The following is a 19664-nucleotide window of genomic DNA, read 5'->3' as shown; positions in this document are numbered from 1 at the left end:
ACCCTTCCCTATGTTTTGAGTGTAAATAGAATCTTAAGACTGTTGTGAGAAACAGTAACTGCGTTTATCACAATCGTTTATGTAACTTCTCGAGGTTTTAATAGCCTTGAGCCTGTCTCATTTTTATAGTGAGGAAACTTGTTATTTTAATGTGACTCACTTCGAAGATTATTATGAATGTTTAGAAACTTTTATAGCCTTTTGGTTATTGCTGCTTTTCTTCCTCCTATTTTTGTTTTCATAGCTCAAAACTGAAGCAAGTTAGTGAGGTTCCCAGGGTCTGCCTCCCAGAGCTTCCTTAACAAGCCGGCCTGGGAGGAGTCACCAGTAAGCCTTTACAGGTTGGCGGGGTGAGACCGGGACACCCGCCTTGTGGACTCTGGTGAAGACCTTCTTCCTGACTTGCAGATGGTCACCTTTGTCCAGTGGTCACATATGCAAGAGAGCAAGAAAGAACTGGAGAATTCTAGTGTCTTTGCTGATGAGAATACTGCTATGATCCCAAGGGCCCTGTCCCCATGACGTCATATGATCCCTCCTCTATATCCCACATTCAAATTTTATCACTTTACAGAGTAGGGGTTCATATAACTCCAACAAAGAGTGATCCTGTTACCCAAGCTAGAACTTACACCAGAAATTGAGAAATACTGACAGAGCTTGTATAAAGCACAAATAGTGGTTTTCTTTCAATGGTAGGATTATAGGAGATTCTCTTAATTTTTAATTAATTGAAAGAATGTTGCTTTTATAATTGGAAAAATACAATAGTGTTATTTTCAAAGGAAGATAAAACTGGATTAGGGTTTCATAATAGTTTTGAAATTTTCAGATTTTAATTTTATTTTGATGGGATTTTCCTGAGGATTAATGGGACTACCATTAATTCTACTTTAAGGATTTGGTTCTGGACCCATTAGGGAGTCTAGGAAGTAGTTTCTGTTGTTCTTTCTCTATTTCCGGTGGACAGCAATAAGAATTGCCATGGTGCTGACATGTAACAAAGAAAACGGAAATCTACAGTAGCCACAGAAAAAGGCAGGCACATTTAGTTCCAATGTTTTAAAACTGAGTTAATAAACACAGGGACCATGTACTGTATTTACTATTTAATTAATCATTTTAGGTTCTAAAATTTAAGTTATTAAAGAACTATTGGCTCATTTTCACGACAAATTTACCACTGATTAATTGTATCTTTGTAATGTAATGCATGCAAGTGGAGACAGTGGGAATGCTTGGGGCATCTCTAGACATCTTGTCTCTCATTCTGGAAGCTTGAGGCGATGTTTTTTGTTTTGCTTGGTGGATTGCCCTGTTGGAACCCTCTATTCTGTACTTCCTCGAGCACCGTTTCCTATTATGCATTCTCTTGTGTAAAGAGTCTGTCAGTGGATGTTTTTTCTCAATTAATCCCACATCTGAATGTAATATTTCTAGTTTTTCAGGTCTGTAAATCAATAGATTAGAAATGGCTTGCAAGGTAGTCATGTTTTTTGTCACGTAGGGACCTGACTGCTTGCCAAATAAATCATGACGTTGTGATATATTATTTCCAGTTGTTATAAGTTTTCAATATTTATTGTATCAGTCATACAAAATCAGGATTCACTTATTTAATTTCACTTATGTCTGTATTTGAGATGAGAATCCCTCTTTCCATTTTGAATTTGAATTTCCTACTCTCTTGGAGTTAAATTCCAAGCGTGTCTATACAAGCAGCCACAGAATCTACAGAGACAAACAGAAACAAACTGCTTCTGTGTTTACAGATGAACTAGGACATGCTCCCTGGTTAACTATCTACAAAATTATACATTTTCTCACTGAAATAGGTTTTTTGGTTATTTTATACTTTAGATGGCTTTTGCCTCTGTTGCTTAGTAATCTGGTTCCTGGACAGTAGTGAAAGAAGTCTAGCTTACTCCCGTATCATAGATGTATGCTGCTCATTGACCATTCAGGCAGTCACCTGACAAGTGACTCCCACACATGAAAACGCAAACTCTGGAACCCCAGGCTAGTTCTGCAGTATGGCTAATGCCACACGACCAGAGTTGCCTTCTTAGCTTAAAAAATTCTATTTTGGTAATGATGAAATAAAAAAAAAAAAAACAAATCAAAGCAAAACTCTTCAACTTTTTCCCCCTTTTATCAACAGGACACAAAAATTGCTTCACTGGAGCGAAACATCCGAGACCTGGAGGATGAGATCCAGATGTTGAAAGCCAATGGTGTGCTTAACACGGAGGATCGCGAGGAGGAGATCAAGCAAATCGAGGTGTACAAAAGCCACTCCAAGTTTATGAAGACCAAGGTAGGTCCCAGAGTCTCAGCCCTTCATGGTCTCAGTTCGAGGGGAGAGTTATGGTTTACCTGCCGCCTCCAAGACGTGAAATACACGGATAGTAAGGCAGAACACGGGAAATTTAAATTCAGATTTAAAGGCTACAAAGGGGAGCCTGAGGGGCTGCCTTGTGTTTCTCTGTCCCCAGACCCCACAGGTTTCCGTCTTTCCCACTTTTCCAGCTCCTGCTCTCTTTCCTTTGATGTGCTGCTCTGCCTGGTGCTTGCCCATCACTGGACAGCGGGGTCTCAGAAGGCGCTGCTCTCGCAAGCTGTTAACACGTTTAAGTACTGTTACGATATTCTGCTTTTAGCATAAAGCAAATAATTTTAAGCGTCAGTGCTTCCATTTAGTGAAATAATCCAGCTTTTCTAAGTTTCCTTCTTCATGAAATAGAGATGAGAAAAGTAGCTCTGTCACTGAGCTGCTCTGGTATTTCCCAGAGAGTTTGTTTACAATTATTAACCATTTTTTTTAGCCAAGCATCTTAATTATATTGCCTTTTTAAATCCCCATTTAATCTGTGTGAGCCATTTCTAAGTCTGGCAGTGCTGCCCCACTTTATAGAGGCAGAAAACGTTGCTGGGTGACATAATCGGTTCTCTACAGCCTCCCTGCTAGCAAAGACAAGCTGGAGGTGGGTCTGAGTCAGTTCAAGTAGTAATTGCTGGTGGTCAGCCTTGCCTGGCCTCCAGAAACCCTCAGCAAGCATTGGGTGTGGTGCCTGTCTTTGTTTCTCACTTGGTTACTCTTCAATATTCAGGAAGCATTATTAGAGGAAGCTGCTCCATTAGTTTGTATCTCTTCTATTTGTCCGCATTTAGCTTTGGGCTGTATGTGAGAGGAACATCTGAAATGTTCAGTTTTACATATGCATAACCATGAGGCTTATGAGTAGCCACAAATAGATCTTTTGAGACTTGGAGATGCTTTTTTACAATTTTTTAATTGTAAAGAGAGTCTTCTGTCATATAATACATTCCAATTACAGTTTCCCCTCCTTCCATTCCTCCTAGCTCCCCCAACCTCCCTTCTTCTACCCATTTCCTTTGTAGAAATGTAGCAAGGCCCCAAGATATCACAACCAAACAGGACAAAAATAAGATACAAAGCAAAAGTCCTCATATTGAGAGCTGGAAGTTCCAAGCGCAGATGAAAGAGTCAGAGAGACATCTACTCCCACTTTTAGAAGTACCACACCAACACCAAGCCGTTACCTATAACATAAACACAGAGGGTCTAGAGAAGGTACATGCAGGCCCATTAACTGCCATTTCTGTCTCTCTGAGTCCATGTAAACCTTGCTTAGTTGATTCAGTGGGCCGTGTTCTCCTGGTGTCCCCTATTCCCTCTGACTCCTACCATCTTTCCTCCCCATCTTCTGCTGGGTTTCCCTGTCTCCAAGGGGAGGAGCCCAGTGGATGTCTCCAATTTAGACTTTCTCTGCATAATTTTTGACTGTACTTTTCTATTGCTCTGATAAGCCATTTTGTTTCTGAAAGCAATTACTACTTGAACTGACTCAGACCCACCTCCAGCTTGTCTTTGCTAGCAGGGAGGCTGTAGAGAACTGATTATGTCACCCAGCAACATTTTCTGCCTCTATAAAGTGGGGCAGCACTGTCAGACTTAGAAATGGATCACACAGATTAAATGGGGATTTAAAAAGACAATATAATTAAGATGCTTGGCTAAAACAATGGTTAATAATTGTAAACATTATTCTTAAAGAACTATAACCCAATTAATAATAGTGATGAAATGCTGTTATTGTAGAGCTGACTTGAAGAGTGGCTTTGTAATAAATACCTTATAAAATGTTAGACTGATCAATATTAACTAAATATACTAGTAGGAGTCAAATTTTATGTTTTCTGGTTGAAAGCATGTTCTTATTGGATTGGGGCATAACATTTATTGCTTATTTCTTTATTGACATGTCTTGATTCTTCTACACTGAGGAGTGAGCAGGATTCTTATTTAAGCTTGGAAATGCTGTTTACAGTCACTTGGAGGGAAATGCTTGAACTGTCAAGAAAGTTATGTGCCCTCACTTTGATACTGCCCTGGAAATTGGCACTGCGGTAGGGTGGAGGAGGGACTCTGAAAATCTCTGTAATTAAAGTAAGCAGCACTGAAGGTCTACATTTGTTTATGTAAACAGGGCACCATAGCCAAACAAGGACAGAATATTTTGGGAGAAGGTGAAAGATGAACTGTAAAAGTGTAACTGCATAGCTTTAGAATTTGAACTGGCAGGAAGCCAGGGGTATCGTATATATTGGCCAGGTAGAAACCCCTGCGCCTAGTCAGTCCTTTGACATATAGATATTAGCCTCAAGAGACAAGGCCCCTCGAAAGACTTTCTGTCCTATGAAACTCTTCCTTGATGGAGACTCAAATTTCTTCGATGATTTGGACTGTGAAACCCAAATCTAAGAGCCCATTAAAAAGTACTAGTTACTTTCAGCTACATCATTAAACTTCTGATAATGTAATGGGTCATATCAATAATTGCTTTTCCAAACAATGATGATACTCATTTCTGTAGAAGCCTTTATTCCTAGCTTAATACTGTTTTCATAGAAGCCTTTATTCCTAGCTTAATACTGTTTTCATCGCCTGACTTCAGTATTTCTGTGTTACCTTTCCTCTCTTGTCTTCAGTGCTTGTCAAAGGTACCACTGTGCTGTTATGGGTCTCCCCTTCTATTCTGAATTTGTAGCATATTTTATAAACCTCTGACAGATTATAAACCTCATAACCCACTGCATAACAATAAGCATGTCACTTTCTCAACACCAGGGGGATGTATCTGCTGTGAAACAAGAGCTATTTTCCTTGGCCAAGTGGTTTAGATGGAGACTGCTTGTTCATTTCCCAGCCACTCAGACCCGAATAATATCACAGAAACTATATTAATTACAACACCGCTTGGCCAATAGCTTAGGCTTCTTATTAACTAACTCTTACATCTTAAATCAACCCATATCTACTCATCTGTGTGTTGCCATGAGGCTGTGGCCTACCCGGTAAGGTTCTGGCATTCTGGCATTTGTCTTCTTCAGCAGCTTCATGGTATCTTGTCAACTCTGCCTACTTTCTTTCTACATTTCTGTTCAGATTATCTGCCTGGCTTTACTCTGTTAAGCCATTGCCTGAACAGAGCTTCTTTATTAATCAATGTCAATAAAACATAGTCACAGCATGCAGAGAGGAATCCCACATCATCTCCCCTTTCTGTCCAAATAAAAAGGAAGGTTTTAACTTTAACATAGTAAAATTACATATAACAAATCAGGTATCAAGCAAGAATTACAGTTATAATATTTATATCTACTTTATGTTTTATCATAACTAAGGAAAACTATAGTTATAACTATCTATTCTTTAACTCCATCAAAGACCCCAGAAGGATATACTATTACCTAAGTTAACAGGAAGTACATTGTAAGCAACTTCCAAAACTCTAGAATTGACAAGAGACATCTCACTGCCTGGACAGTCACCCAAAGTTCCTCTGCAATACTGGGGCACCCATGTAGTGAGGCGGTCGGGCAGAAATGGGAAATAATCAAAAACTAGCCTTATCTGAAATAATCAGCTTTAATAAGGGAAGGAAGTGGGGTAAACTTACAGAGCCAAGGTTCCAGCGAAGAGCAGCGAACCAAGAGGGAGAAAAAACAGGGGCGCCTCTCCCAAACCCGGTTCTTTTTAAAGGTACCTTTTGCCCCTGGAGCGGCCACGCCCCTCAGCGCAGGGATTGGTCAGCCGCCCTAACACACCCATCTTTACCCTACAGACCCATAGTATCTGGCAGACTTTTCTATGAAGCAGGAAATTTCAAAGACAGTTCTGCCTATATTGGCAGTTTGTCAGTCACTTTCTTCTGTGTCCTACAGAATGTCTGACAGACTCTTTTATGAAGCAGGAACCCCAAAGGACTGTCTCATCTTCTTAAGGAAGCTTCAGCAGTCATTTTTCTGTGGGTCCTGCAAATCCAGTCAAGCAGTTCATGTAAGAGCATTTTCTTGCCCAAATAGCTATCAAACTCCATGAGGAGCCTCTTTGGTGCCTATCATCCTCTTGAAGTAGATTGGTGCTGCCAGGAGCATATGTGACTTATTGTCATAAAAAGTCTTAATTTCTTAAACCTTTTTAATGCCACATTCCATAGGTCTTTGAAAGGTTTGAAGCTTATCTGTCTAACTGAAATATATCTCTATATATCTAGAAAACCTAACTAACATGACTACAAACTTGACTATTATAGATGACTATCTATTAACCTGTATTTCTTAATTATACATTGCATTTTAAATGAGCTGCACAAACACAATACCTTAATCAAGAGCAGAAATATACATATAACAAAATTGACCTAAAACTTGTATCAATAAACCAAAATCCATACCAATGCAGATCTTTATAATAAGGTGGGTTTTCCAGAGCCTTGCTTGTATCACAGTTGTAAGTGGGGGAAGAATTCCCAGGCAGGATGAAGTGTGTCTGATGTCCACATGGGCTTCATAGGAGGCAGGTGATGTAATTCCAATGGGCTTTTCTTCTGGCCATCACAGAGAAGCCTTCTCTGGCTTCAATCCTCGTGTATGTTTGATTACGTCACTTTCCATTTTTATTGGGTTTATGGCTGTGAAAGAAGCAAAAGACATATTTTTGGAAATATGTAGGTTTTTTTACCCTCCAAATGTATTCCCTGCAGAAAATCCTTTTTCAGTTATTGTCTGCATAAATGTTTATTTAAAATTTACCTCATGGCAATGATAGTCTGAAAGCTATGTTGAAGAGACTGCCTGTTGAATATTTATAGACTGAATCATCTTTATCACCACCAGCCATTTTTGTGGAAGAAAGTAGGTGTGTGTGTGGAGCCTGCTCCTCACTTCCTGCTCAGTCTTTTCCGTGCGTTAGGAGCTTCATCCGCATTTGCTTCTCCATATGCCAGCCCCAGAACAACTTTCTGCTTGGGTGTTTGTGGTAGTTTTCACAGATGGACGTTGGTACTATGAGCTTTGTCTTCACTTAATGCAGGCTGAGCTGACAACCCTGGGAGCTTCTAGGCAGAATGGGTTTTATATATGTGCTGGCTGTATGATTAGTGGCACAGTCTTATTTGGGGTCCCAAGCCCCAGTCCTGTGGGTCATAACAGAGTTTAAAGGCTTTTTTAAAGTTATCATTTTAGGTAATCCTAATTCTGAAATAAATCTCTTTATTTACATCATGTTCTTGTCAGTCCTTGGGAGAGGAAACTCTTAGTTCTGTTCAACACAGACATGAATGTGGATTCAGGATTCTAACCTCACGGGTGCTGTGCAGTTGGCACATCGTTCCCCCAAGCAATGTACCATGGATACCCATATGTTAGCATCCAACACATTCCCATCAATAAGTCACGAGGAATCTCTCCTGAAGTCTTTCAGAATCCTTCTTGGGACCATTTTCCCCACCCTCCATCGGTCCTTTTGATTTGGTGAGCTAGGAAATGTGTTCCCTGACATCCTGAGACTTTTCGTTAGTGGTTTGCCTTCCATCTTTGACTTTTCCATCTGTACCTACTATGGTAGTTTCTTTTCTGGTTTCTGTGAGAAAAATCCCATGACAAAAACAAGTAAGTGGAGAAAGGCTTACTTGGTTGTCAACAGGCCAACCTCGGCTAGACAGTTCCTCACTGAGAGTCCTTTCCTAGGTGAGTCTACAATATTTCAAGCTGCCAATCAAACCTAATTGTCACATTTACTTTCCCGGTGAGTTCTATGACGTGAAGCCTTCTGAAGATAGAAGTCTCACTCCCCTTGCCATGGGTCCCACTCACAGTCTTACTCATAGGACCACTGTGCTCATGCTCAGCTGCTGCACGAATGACTTAGGTATTGCTTATGCCATTTTTGTTGTTGCCAAAAACAGCAAAATGCTAAGTAAAATATATGTTAATTAAAAGCATTCAAATGTATGAACTGTTAAGGAATCTCAAAGGCTGAAACAAAGCCCTAGTAGAACTTGAGCTTTAGGCGGAGAACAGGTTGTTTATTCAGGTTGCCATTAATCGGATGGGTAGACTTGAGTTTTGGTTTCCACAATTTCAAGGACATTGGAGAAAGTCCTGGTGACTAGTTGGGCTAATTCAGATGAGGCATGTCACCAGAATGTCACTACTAGCACCACATAACCCCGGGGTCCCAGTCGTCTACGCTGTTAGTGGAAGGGGAACCCAAAATAACCCTCCTACTCTGTACACCTCTACATTTTCTAAGGGACCCCAGGAAAAATGGTCTGTTTTAAAATTTTGAGCCAAAAGAAAAGTGCACAAGATTTTTTGTTTCTCTGAGACATGGAGGGATCACTGTGTGAGCAGATTCAGAACTTACAGGTAGGCAGTAAGCTTGACGAGTCCTGGGTTAAGGGCGTCTCAGGTGCTGGCAGAAACAAATGGTCTAAACAATCACCTGACTGATGTTAGTCTCAAGTACATCTCCAAAGTTTTCTTTCTTTTTTTAAAACTCATACAATCTGTAAGAAAAACAATGGAAAGGAGAAACAATAGAATCAGAAATTATAAGCTTCATAAGTTAGAAGTTATAAGATATGGCCCATGACATTAGTGTGCTCTTTCCATTTAAGTCAACAAAGGAAATGGTCAAAATATGTAGATTGATCAATCAAGGGACTCTAAAACATACCAAGTAGTTTTCATGATAACTAAATAAAATACTGAGGAACAACAGATTATAAGAGCAGAAAAGCGTAGTCAGTCGTTTAATCATTTTATCTGCCAATAGGAGAAGGAATTTTTAATAAATCAGGAAACAGAACAGAATAAATTAAATAAGAGAAATAGAAAGGAAAGGCTGTGTAAGACAATAGTCTATAATAAGGTCTCCTTTGGACTGAATCAGAGTTCTCATAGTGGGAGAGTGCAGGGAGCCGATTTGCTGGCCGCCATTACAAGATGGCGCCGAGCCACTGCACCACCGAGTAAACAACTCCATATATGGCAAGGCTGTAGACGGAACCTCTCGCATGCGCAGTAGTGCGCAGTAATCTTGGCCAATCCCGTGGCCGGGGGTATCGAAAGACGAGCGAGTAGCCAATCCAGGCACGACCCGTGTCCGCTCTCCCTGCCGTTTAGTGCTCTGGGCCCTTCGCTTCCTGCTCTCCCTTCAACCAAGAGGCTCCAATAAAGCGTGATTTGAGAAGAATCCTAGAATCAGTGGTCGTTCTTCCCTGCTGGCCAGGGGGGTTCGCCGCAGGAGAGAGGTGTGTGTGTGGGGGGCGGGGGTTAATAGTGATTATAGACTATTGTCCTCCACTAACCCATCTCCATTATTGTGTGCATCACCATGAGGTCGTGGCCTACCGGCAAATTTCCCATGGGTTCCGGTAGGGGCATCTTTCTCCTTTAGCAGCTACATGACTTCTCACTGACTCTGCCTTCTTTCCACCTCTGTCTGCTTGGAATTCCTGCTTTGCTCTATTCTGCTAAGCCACTGGCCAAAATAGCTTCTTTATTAGCCAATGGCAATAAAACATATTCAGAGCATACAGGGGAATCCCACACCATTTGTGGGTTCCTGGAATAATCCAGAGCTTATGTACATTGCTAGTGGTGAGGAATTTGTCACAGACTATGAAGTCTCATTAGCCCAGTGCTGTGGGAGGCAGAGGCAGGAGGGCCAGGAGTTCAGAGTTATTGCAGCACAGTGGATCTGAGGGCAAGCAGCACTACCTTAAATAGCAACCAAAAAAAAAAAATGCATCCACCACTAAGTTTCTTAAAATACTAAACTTTTTGTTACCTTGTGGCTTAAGAGTTTCACTCTTGGGGTACATTCAAGAAGTGAAGATTGTATCTACAGAACCCTGTACATAAATGTTCTTAATGCCATTATTCAGAATATTCAGAATGCCATTTAAGTGTCTGCTGCCTAATAAATGGATAAGTAAAATATACACTAGTAAAACAGCATTATGTTACTATGTGATAAAAGTGAATGAAGCTCTGTCACAGTATAATTCTAGTAAACAGTGTGCTGTATGAAAGGAGCCACTAAGTCATTGGTCACGTTTTACTGCATTTACGTGAAGTATATAGGGCATAACAATGCCCAGAGACAGGAAAGGAATCACTGGGCACATAGAGCAGAGGACAGAGGGTAGAAAACAGAGTGGTCTCTTCTGGGTTATTTTTATCTCTGAGATGCAGATGTTCTGAGGTTTGAGATGATGGTTGCACAGCTGTAGTGACTAAGAGTTAGGCAAGGTGTGACTCGTAGGTAGAGAGGAGCCTTGCTGTGTGGTCAGTAAGTAGGGAGAAGTCCTTGCCGTGAGGGGCATGGGCATGGTCATCTTCCCAATGAAGATGGCTGACTGACAGGCACTATTCCCAGAGTCAAGACCTCTCTTTTTAAAAGTTACCCCCCGTCTGTGTGTGTGTTTCTGTGGAGGAAAGAGAACAACCTGCAGGAAATGGTTCTTTCCTACCATTACCTCAGGATTGAACTAATGTTGCCATGCTTGGTGACAGGTCTCTACCATATAATAAATGTCTTTAAACTAGAAATTATTTTAGCAATAAGTACTAATATTCAAGAAAAAGAATAAAAGTGAGGGTTTTTGTTTGTTTTCTCCTTCCTCCTTCCCTCTCTCCTTTCCTTTCTTCTACACACACGCACACGCACACGCACACACCATACCACCTACCACACCATGCCACACTCCCACACAGTTACATTGAAAATGAAAATGTGAAAACTAGCCAAATACTAGCTATAAAAGCTGCTGTAGACTTTAAACAAAGAAAACATTTCTAAAGTTAAAGTAATTGACAGAAGTACAAGAAGCAATTGATTATTTTCTCATACGGTGGGTAGTTTTAACATATCTTCTAAGCAATAAACAAATGAAACAGACTTCTTAAAGTAAAACATGCTAAATATTTGGGATTCCTAATTTTATGAGTTATCTAATGCTGGGCATACTATTGGATAATGCATGTAACAGTGGCTGAATATATTTGACTTCTCTTTTTAGTATAATATTTTGATTGATTCTTTGGTAATTTTGACAATTATTTTTGTCGTATTTCTTCCACATTCCTCTCCCTATCTGCTCAGATTATACCATCCTCATAACTTCATGGGTTTTTTTTTTTGTCTCATTGAGTCCAGTTGATTTACCCATATACTCATGGGTGTGAGGTCATGCACAGGAGCATGGTCAACCCACCAGAGGCCATATCCTTAAGGAAATTGATTCTTCCTCTCCCTCAAAGCCATCAACTATCAATAGCACCTCAGCTAGAGGCGGGGATTCATGAGCACCTCTCTGAGCCATAATGAAATGTTAATGTCATACTCTTATACATGACTTGGGTAGACAACCACAGGTCATGGGAGCAGTGGTCCTCTCATGCAGAATGCTTTGTTTCACGTTGGTCCTCCGTGGCCTCTGACTTTTGCAGTCTTCTTACACACCAACCTCAGATGGTCCCTGGGCCTTGGGGGATATCCCAGTTGTTGCTGAGCACTCCATAGTACTTTGTACTTTGACCATCTGCGAGCATCTGTGCTAACCTTCATTCACTACACTAATCTATGGGTGTAGAGATATGGATGTAGAGTACAGTTTGTTACCATTAACAAAATATTAACTCTAGTTTTATCCTTGGGGTCTTTGAGCTCCTCAACCAGAGGTTCTTGGCAATAATTATCATACCAAGCATGTGCTTTCTCCTGTGGGATGGGCCTCAAATCCAATCAGAAGATCAGTTGGTTACTCCAATAGAATTCATGCCAGTGTTTCACCCTTGGGCATAGCTTGACACATTGATTATTATTATAGCTTATACCTCAGCTGTAAGTAAGACCGGGGATGACGTTTCCCTCTAAGCAGCCTGCACAGATCCTTCTGGACTATGAAAGCTAGCTAACAGGGAGGAAGCTTTCTGGTCAATACTATCTTGATTTCTCCATGTTCTGTGATCAAAGTGTGTGGTCTATTCAGTTGTTCAGCAATGATGGGCAGCAAAGGGCAGCGGCAATTGTCTACATTGTATGGTTGCCCCTAGCACACTCCTGGCCAACTGACAGTGGATTTCCCATTTGGTAACTAACCTATGGCTTTTAGGAGCATTATTTTCCCTTGTTTAGGTGAATCCAATGAAATACACACACACACACACACACACACACACACACACACACACACACACACATTTACTATTCACGACTCAAAGGAAAATAATGCAGATTAAGAATAGTACTGAATAATGTCTGTACTGCAAATTGAATTAGTGACATCAAGCTAATGTGATGTAGCAAAGAAATTAACAGTCACAAGTCTTAGGTAAGAAATAATGGATACTGGGGAATTGGCTTAGTAAGGGCTCTCACCGTGCAAGCATGAGGGCCTGAGTTTGGAACCTCAGAATTCACATAAAAACTGGGTGTGACTACAGGTACCTGTAATCTCATGCTAAGAATGAAGGGGTGGTAGAAAGGGGATCACTGGAACTTGCTGGCCAGCTAGCCTAACTGGTGGTAGGGGGAAGAGAAATAAAAACAATAAACTCCAGGTTCAGTGAGAATCCCATCTCAGGGAAGCAGGTGGGAAGAGATGGAGAACACATGACATCCTCCTCTGGCCTTCATGTGTATGTGCATACCTGTGACATACATGTACACACACATACACACACACACAGGGAAGAGAGGAGGAAATGAGGGAAAGTGCTGAAAATCAATGAGGTAAATTTCTATTTTATGAATTTAGGAAAAGCAAATAAATATTCCCAAAGAAGGCACAAGGAAAGAAAAATTTAAAAATAATAGCAAAAATTAATGAGCAGAAACCAAAAATGAACTTGTCTGACTATCACTTCTGATACTGGATCTCTGATTTGTTGTTTTAATTTGGCCTACTTTTGATGAGATCAAGCAAGAAAACATCAAGATAAATGTTTGAGAATGCATAATCCTAGGTACCATTGGTAGAAGAGATAAGTAAGTTTTATGAAATTTTCCTTCAAATTAATATGGAAACTTATGCAATTTGGAATTTTTAGTAGGGAAATATATATGTTTTTGCTCATGTTTTCTAATGAACATCAAAATAAAAAACAATCCAACTTTACAGAAAAGATCTTTAAGCACATCAAAAGAAACTCTCATAGATAAGTGTATACCAAACCCCAAATACAACAGCACAGGCAGGAATAAAACAGAGCACTCTTACCTCAAAACATAGACGAAAAATCCTGAAAGAATATCTGCAAATGGAAGCACTGAAAATTTTTATATGTTGTGACTAAGTGAAGTTTTCAAAAACTACAAGGAATAGATAATGTCGAAAGCTCATTGATGTGACTTATTACAACATATTAAAGGAAAAGCACGGGATGGAGGTAAAATGTTGGATAATATAAACATTCTTTAATGATTTAAAGAAATTCTTGAAATGATTATAATAAAAGAAAATTTTCTCAAACCTAAAAGTGCATCTTCAAAGATCTAATTACTATATTTGTTAATAAATAACTTTATTTTTCTGCATGTGAAAGCCAGATGTCAAACTAAATGATGGATCATTGAAAAAATTTCCCTTGGGACCTAGAACAAGACAGGCCCTTTCTCTGAATGACCTTTTCATGTGGCTTGTGTGGACTTCCGCAGAGTGGAGTTTCTACAGGGTTGATGATTCTGCACCTTGTTAACTGGATTCCAGCAGGGGGCAGAGACTGCCAGCTGGGATTGCCACAAGGTGGCTGGACTCATAGCATGCTGCTGGCATTGCGTATGGAGACAGAGGCTGTGAGTTGTCTCTAGATTAGGGCAGGAAGAGCTACTGATACTTTGCAGCATTCAGAATCATTGTTCAGCATGAGGTCAGGAGCGGGAAAACAGACCCAAGTTCTGGTTCAGAAGAATGGCAGTGGTGAAGAAGAGAGGAGGACCTGCTGGTGCAAGTCATCTGTGAAAACCATCTAACATTCATATCAATTGTCACAAGTGTAGTGGGCTGGTGACATAAGATCCTGGGAAAGCTGTGGGATAATGGCATTTTTACAAGCTGCTTGTGGTCATGAAAATTAACATAACTGCTTTGGAAAACATTCTTTTGCTTATCTGGTAAAATTGGGTTAGGATGTTATGGTGGTTTGAATGAGAATGGTATGCTAGGCTCACATATCTGAATGTTTTATCATCAGTAAGAGGTTTGCCCTGAGAATGATTAGGAAGCCTTATTGGAGGAAGTGTCACTAGGGTTGGGCTTTGAGGCTTTAAAAGCTCTAGCCATGCCCAGTGTCACTCCCTTCATGCTGCCTGATGAGTTGGATGTAGAACTCTCAACTCCTTATCCAGCACCACATTTGCATGTGTGTTGTCATGTTCCCTGCCATGATGATACTGAACTAAACCTTTGAAACTGTAAGCAAGTCCCAATTTTAAATACTTTCTTTTATAAGAGTTGCCTTGGTCATGGTGTCTCTTCATAGCAATAGAACAGTGACTAAGACAGAAGTTGGTATCGGGAGTAGGGTATTGGGACAGCCCTAACTTTTGTTTTGGAGCAATATGGAAGACTTTGGGACTTTGGGATAGAAAAACAATTGGGTGGGTGCTTTAAGCACATAGGAGCATGGAAGACAATATTAAGGGCAATTTGAACTGTGGGGGCACAACTCAAGAAGTTTTATGGGGGAAGAGTTTTAATAAGTGGCCTAGAGATTGTTCTTATGATATTTTAGGGAAGAATGTGGCTGCTTTCTGGCCTTGTCCAAAAAATATGCCTGAGGCTAAATTAAAGAGTTTTTTGGATTAATGGTGTTGGAAAAGGAGATTTCAAGGCAGCCTGGTATTGACTCTGTAGCATGGTTATTAGTGGCCACTCTGCATATGAAAAGGAGCAAGCTGAGAAAGGAAAAATACAAAATGTATAGTTTGAAAAGAAAAGGAGCACCAGGAAGTGTAATGGTGCTAAATTCACTGCTCCAACTAATAAGAAGTTCAAAGGAGATCCTTATGCTAAATAGAATAAAGTGAATGGTTACCTCAGGACAAGACCCCACCTAGCTAAGTTTACACTTTGTAAAAGGGAATTAAAGAAAATCTTTTCTTTTGAGGGGTGCAATGAACTTTATTGATGGTATTCAAGAGAGTAGGGCTCCCTAAGCCCCTCCTGCTATTCTGGGGGTCTGGGATGGAAACTGTAAGGGAGATGCTCAGTGTCAAGGGTTGAGTTAGGACAGGGACTGCTCAGCAGCCGAGGGCCTCTCTCTTGCTGTGTCCTTGCTGGGATGGGTGGTCAGGGCAGGCAGGCTTCTTACTCCTTGGAGGCCATGTAGGCCATGAGGTCCACCACTCTGTTGCTGTAGCCAAATTCATTGTCGTACCAGGAAATGAGCTTCACAAAGTTGTCATTGAGAGCAATGCCAGCCCCAGCATCGAAGGTGGAGGAGTGGGAGTCACTGTTAAAGTCACAGGAGACAACCTGGTCCTCAGTGTAGCCCAGGATGCCCTTTAGTGGGCCCTCAGATGCCTGCTTCACCACCTTCTTGATGTCATCATACTTGGCGGCTTTCTCCAGGTGGCATGTCAGATCCACGACGGACACATTGGGGGTAGGAACACGGAAGGCCATGCCCGTGAGTGAGCTTCCCGTTCAGCTCTGGGATGACTTTGCCCACAGCCTTGGCAGCACCAGTGGATGCAGGGATGATGTTCTGGGCAGCGCCACGGCTGTCTCGCCACAGCTTCCCAGAGGAGCCATCCACAGTCTTCTGGGTGGCCGTGATGGCATGGACTGAGGTCATGAGCCCTTCCACGATGCCAAAGTTGTCATGGATGACCTTGGCCAAGGGAGCCAAGCAGTTGGTGGTGCAGGAAGCATTGCTGACCATCTTGAGGGAATTGTCATACTTGTCATGGTTCACACCCATCACAAACATGGGGGCATCCTCAGAAGGGGCGGAGATGATGACCCTTTTGGTCCCACCCTTCAAGTGGGCCCCAGCCTTCTCCATGGTGGTGAAGACACAGGTCGACTCCACAACATACTCGGCGCCGGCATCACCCCATTTGATGTTGGTGGGATCTCGCTCCTGGAAGATGGTGATGGCCTTCCCGTTGATGACGAGCTTCCCATTCTCAGCCTTGACTGTGCCTTTGAACTTGCTGTGGGTGGAGTCATACTGGAACAAGTAGACCATGTAGTTGAGGTCGATGAAAGGGTCATTGATGGCAACAATGTCCACTTTGCCAGAAGTGAAGGCAGCCCTGGTAACCACGCGCCCAATACGGCCAAATCCGTTAACTCCGACCTTCACCATCGTGTCTCTGGAACGAGGCTGGCACTGCACGAAAAGAAGCGGCTGTCTCTAGAACAGGGAGGAGCAGAGACGGGAATTAAAGAAAATCTTAAGCAGTGAAGGGAACCATCAACAACAGAAAGTTGATGCAGATGTAATTGAATGAGGGGTTCATATTCCAGCCCCAGCAAGCAGCAGAACCTGACACCTTTGGCCATGTGGTTCTGCCTTTAGAATAAAGGATGTATGAAAGGGTTGTGGAATATTCCTTCTTAGCTAAGGAAAGCGGGTGAGGCCAGGCATGTGTCCATGGTGTCTCTGAATGGCTACTCAGAGAGTACATTGTATGAAGTTGTGAAGGTAAAAACCTGGATTGTATTGGAGACTCCAAGATGGTGGAGTTTCCAGAGTGGTGGAATACCTGCTGAGGGGAGCTGAAACAGGGAGTGGAACCAGCCCCAGAGAAAGAAGTGTGTTGCAGTCAACAAAGCTGTAAGGAGTTGGAGATCTGAAAAGCACTTGGACATTAGACATGGAGATGCAGGGTTTGGAGTTTGCTTGGCTGGTTTTTGACTTGCTTTAGTTCAGTATTTCTTTGCTGTGCTCCTTTTCCTTCCTTTTGGAATGGTTTTATATATTCTGTGCCATTATATGTTGGAAGTGTGTGATATGCTTTTCGATTTTGATTTTACAGGGGGCTACAGTTAAAGAGATTGCTACGCATCTCAGAAAGACTTGGAACTGACTTTTCAACTCTGTTGAGACTGTGATTCATTATGGGGACTTTTGAAGTTGGACTTGTTGGAAGACCTGTGTCACTGGGGGTGGGCTTTGAGACTTCAAAAGCCTAAGCCAGGCCCAGTTTCATTCTCTTCGGGCTGTCTGTAACCTCAAATGTAGAGCTCTCAGTTCCTTATGCACTTCCGTGGCTGCCTGCATGTTGCCATGCTCCCTGCCGTGAGGATAAAGGACCTCTGAAACTGTGAGCACTTGCTTACAGAATGCTTTCCTTTTAAGAACTACTGTGATGATGGTATCTCTTCACAGCAGTAGAATAATGACTAAGTACATGCTACATGGTCCAGCAACTTCACACCTGGATCGAAGCTTGAAAAGATGATGCCTATATGACGGGGTTTTATATATTTTCAGAGTACCAATGTTGTAAAGATTAAAAATCTAGAATAAATACTAGGTAAGTAGCAGAGATGAAAAATAAGCTGAGGTGAACTCTTACAGTGGAATGCTCGTTTTAAGAAAAATGATTGAAATCTGTGTGTCTTGGTTTGCACGGACATATTTAATCTCTAGGACACAAATACTTAAGGCATATGCAACACAAAGTTATAAAATATGAAAAATTAAATAATATATTCTGTATGGATGTATAAGTTAGTGATAAAACTAAAAATGATCCCAAAATTCAGTGACAGTTCTAAAGAGGGCAAGAGGAAGATAAATGTGGGATGGTTTTGATAAAATTAATTGTAATTATTATTATTTTTATTTTTGGTTATTTGAATGATGAGTGTTTCTTGCATTGCTTTTTCTTGTACCTCATATATATTTTAAGTTCCTTTGTCTTCTTATGTTAAATAGAAATAAAATAAGAGCCTTAATGTCTTAAATTATTTTTCTTTTTAAGATATCTTCAAATGGTACTCTTGAGCCATTGTCTCCACTGTGAACTTGTAGCTCAGGTTAAATAACTATTTTGCCTTCCCTTTCCCATGGTCTGCATGCTAACAGTAGACTTCTGGGTTTCTGAGACAAGTAGGTTTTGGCAGGATGCTTTCATAATATGGCAGACCCAGGGTCTCAGTGAGGTGGAAGGCACCCACCTATTTTTTGTCTCAGTAGTGTCTCTTGCAGACCAAGGCCATCTCTATAAGCAGATTCATGGCATTTTCTGCTGGATCTATAACTGCCACCTATTGAAAACAGCGAGAAACGGGTAGTTGTCAAGTGTAAACTGTTTGAAGAGAATTTTCTCAGATTTTGCAATTGTCTTGTTTTCCAGATCGACCAGCTGAAGCAGGAACTTTCCAAGAAGGAGTCAGAACTTCTTGCCTTACAAACAAAGCTTGAAACCCTTAGCAATCAAAATTCAGATTGCAAGCAACACATCGAAGTGCTTAAAGAGTCCCTTACTGCCAAAGAACAGAGGGCTGCCATCCTTCAGACAGAGGTAAGGCAATGTCTAGGGCTCTGAAGAGCAGGGACATATCACCATATACTGTGTTTTTCCGGGGAGACATTCCATAGAGAACCCCTTCCCAAAGCTATCAGGGCCATATGTGTTTTGGGACTCGCAGAATTTCAGATTTTTTTCAAACATGATTCCTGTTTGTGTAGCATAGCTTTGTGATATCCCCTCGCCCCCTCAACTGAGGCAATCCCCCAGACCCATCATGTGACTCTTTCTGCAGGGAAAACAGTCTCACACTGAAGTGGGATAAATAAGGATGAAGACCGGATTCATTGCCTACTGTTGGCGTGTTTCATATTTACAATTTTTCTATTCTATTTCTCCATTGTTTAGAGCATTTTTTGGATTTGAGAATTATGAGGAATTGTATCTGGAATGATTAAATTTCATCAAAATCATAAAATGGTTAGACTAGCCCATGCCTTACTTGACATTATTTGTAAAGATAATTTCTTATTAATTAAATTAAGAAAATGTTCTTAAAGGAAATATTGCTCTGTTCTTTCTGTTTCATACATAGAGGAACAACAAAAGCATCCACCGCTCCCCGAAAAAGCTACCCCATGTGTTATTATCCTCTTTTCTTTCTTCTTCAGGTTGGATTACACATTGTCTAATAAGAAATGCAATCTATACACTAGTTGTTGTATAAATAAAATAGCTGTCAAAAGTGATAGGCGATATAGCAGAGAAGTTAGTAAACAAAGCCGATTTGTGTGTTGAGGCAGTGCCTTTTGGATTACTCTGGGAGAAGGCAATGTAATTGGCATGTGTTCTCTGGGGT

General features: G+C 41.1%; 1 protein-coding gene and 1 pseudogene across 1 annotated transcript in view; one reads left to right on the top strand and one right to left on the bottom strand.

The window, feature by feature from the left end:
* Positions 1-19664, top strand: part of Erc2 (ELKS/RAB6-interacting/CAST family member 2) — a 681609-nt gene that overhangs the window by 265972 nt on the left and 395973 nt on the right. Inside the window, 2 exon segments of the mRNA XM_042054009.1 lie at positions 2162-2317; positions 18692-18859. Coding sequence (XP_041909943.1) covers positions 2162-2317; positions 18692-18859 — 324 coding nt within the window.
* LOC119827343 lies at positions 15687-16698 on the bottom strand (annotated as a pseudogene).

The sequence above is a fragment of the Arvicola amphibius genome, chromosome 12, assembly GCF_903992535.2.
Source record: "Arvicola amphibius chromosome 12, mArvAmp1.2, whole genome shotgun sequence".
Taxonomy (NCBI): Eukaryota; Metazoa; Chordata; class Mammalia; order Rodentia; family Cricetidae; genus Arvicola; species Arvicola amphibius.
This window is presented reverse-complemented; position numbering and strand designations above follow the sequence as displayed.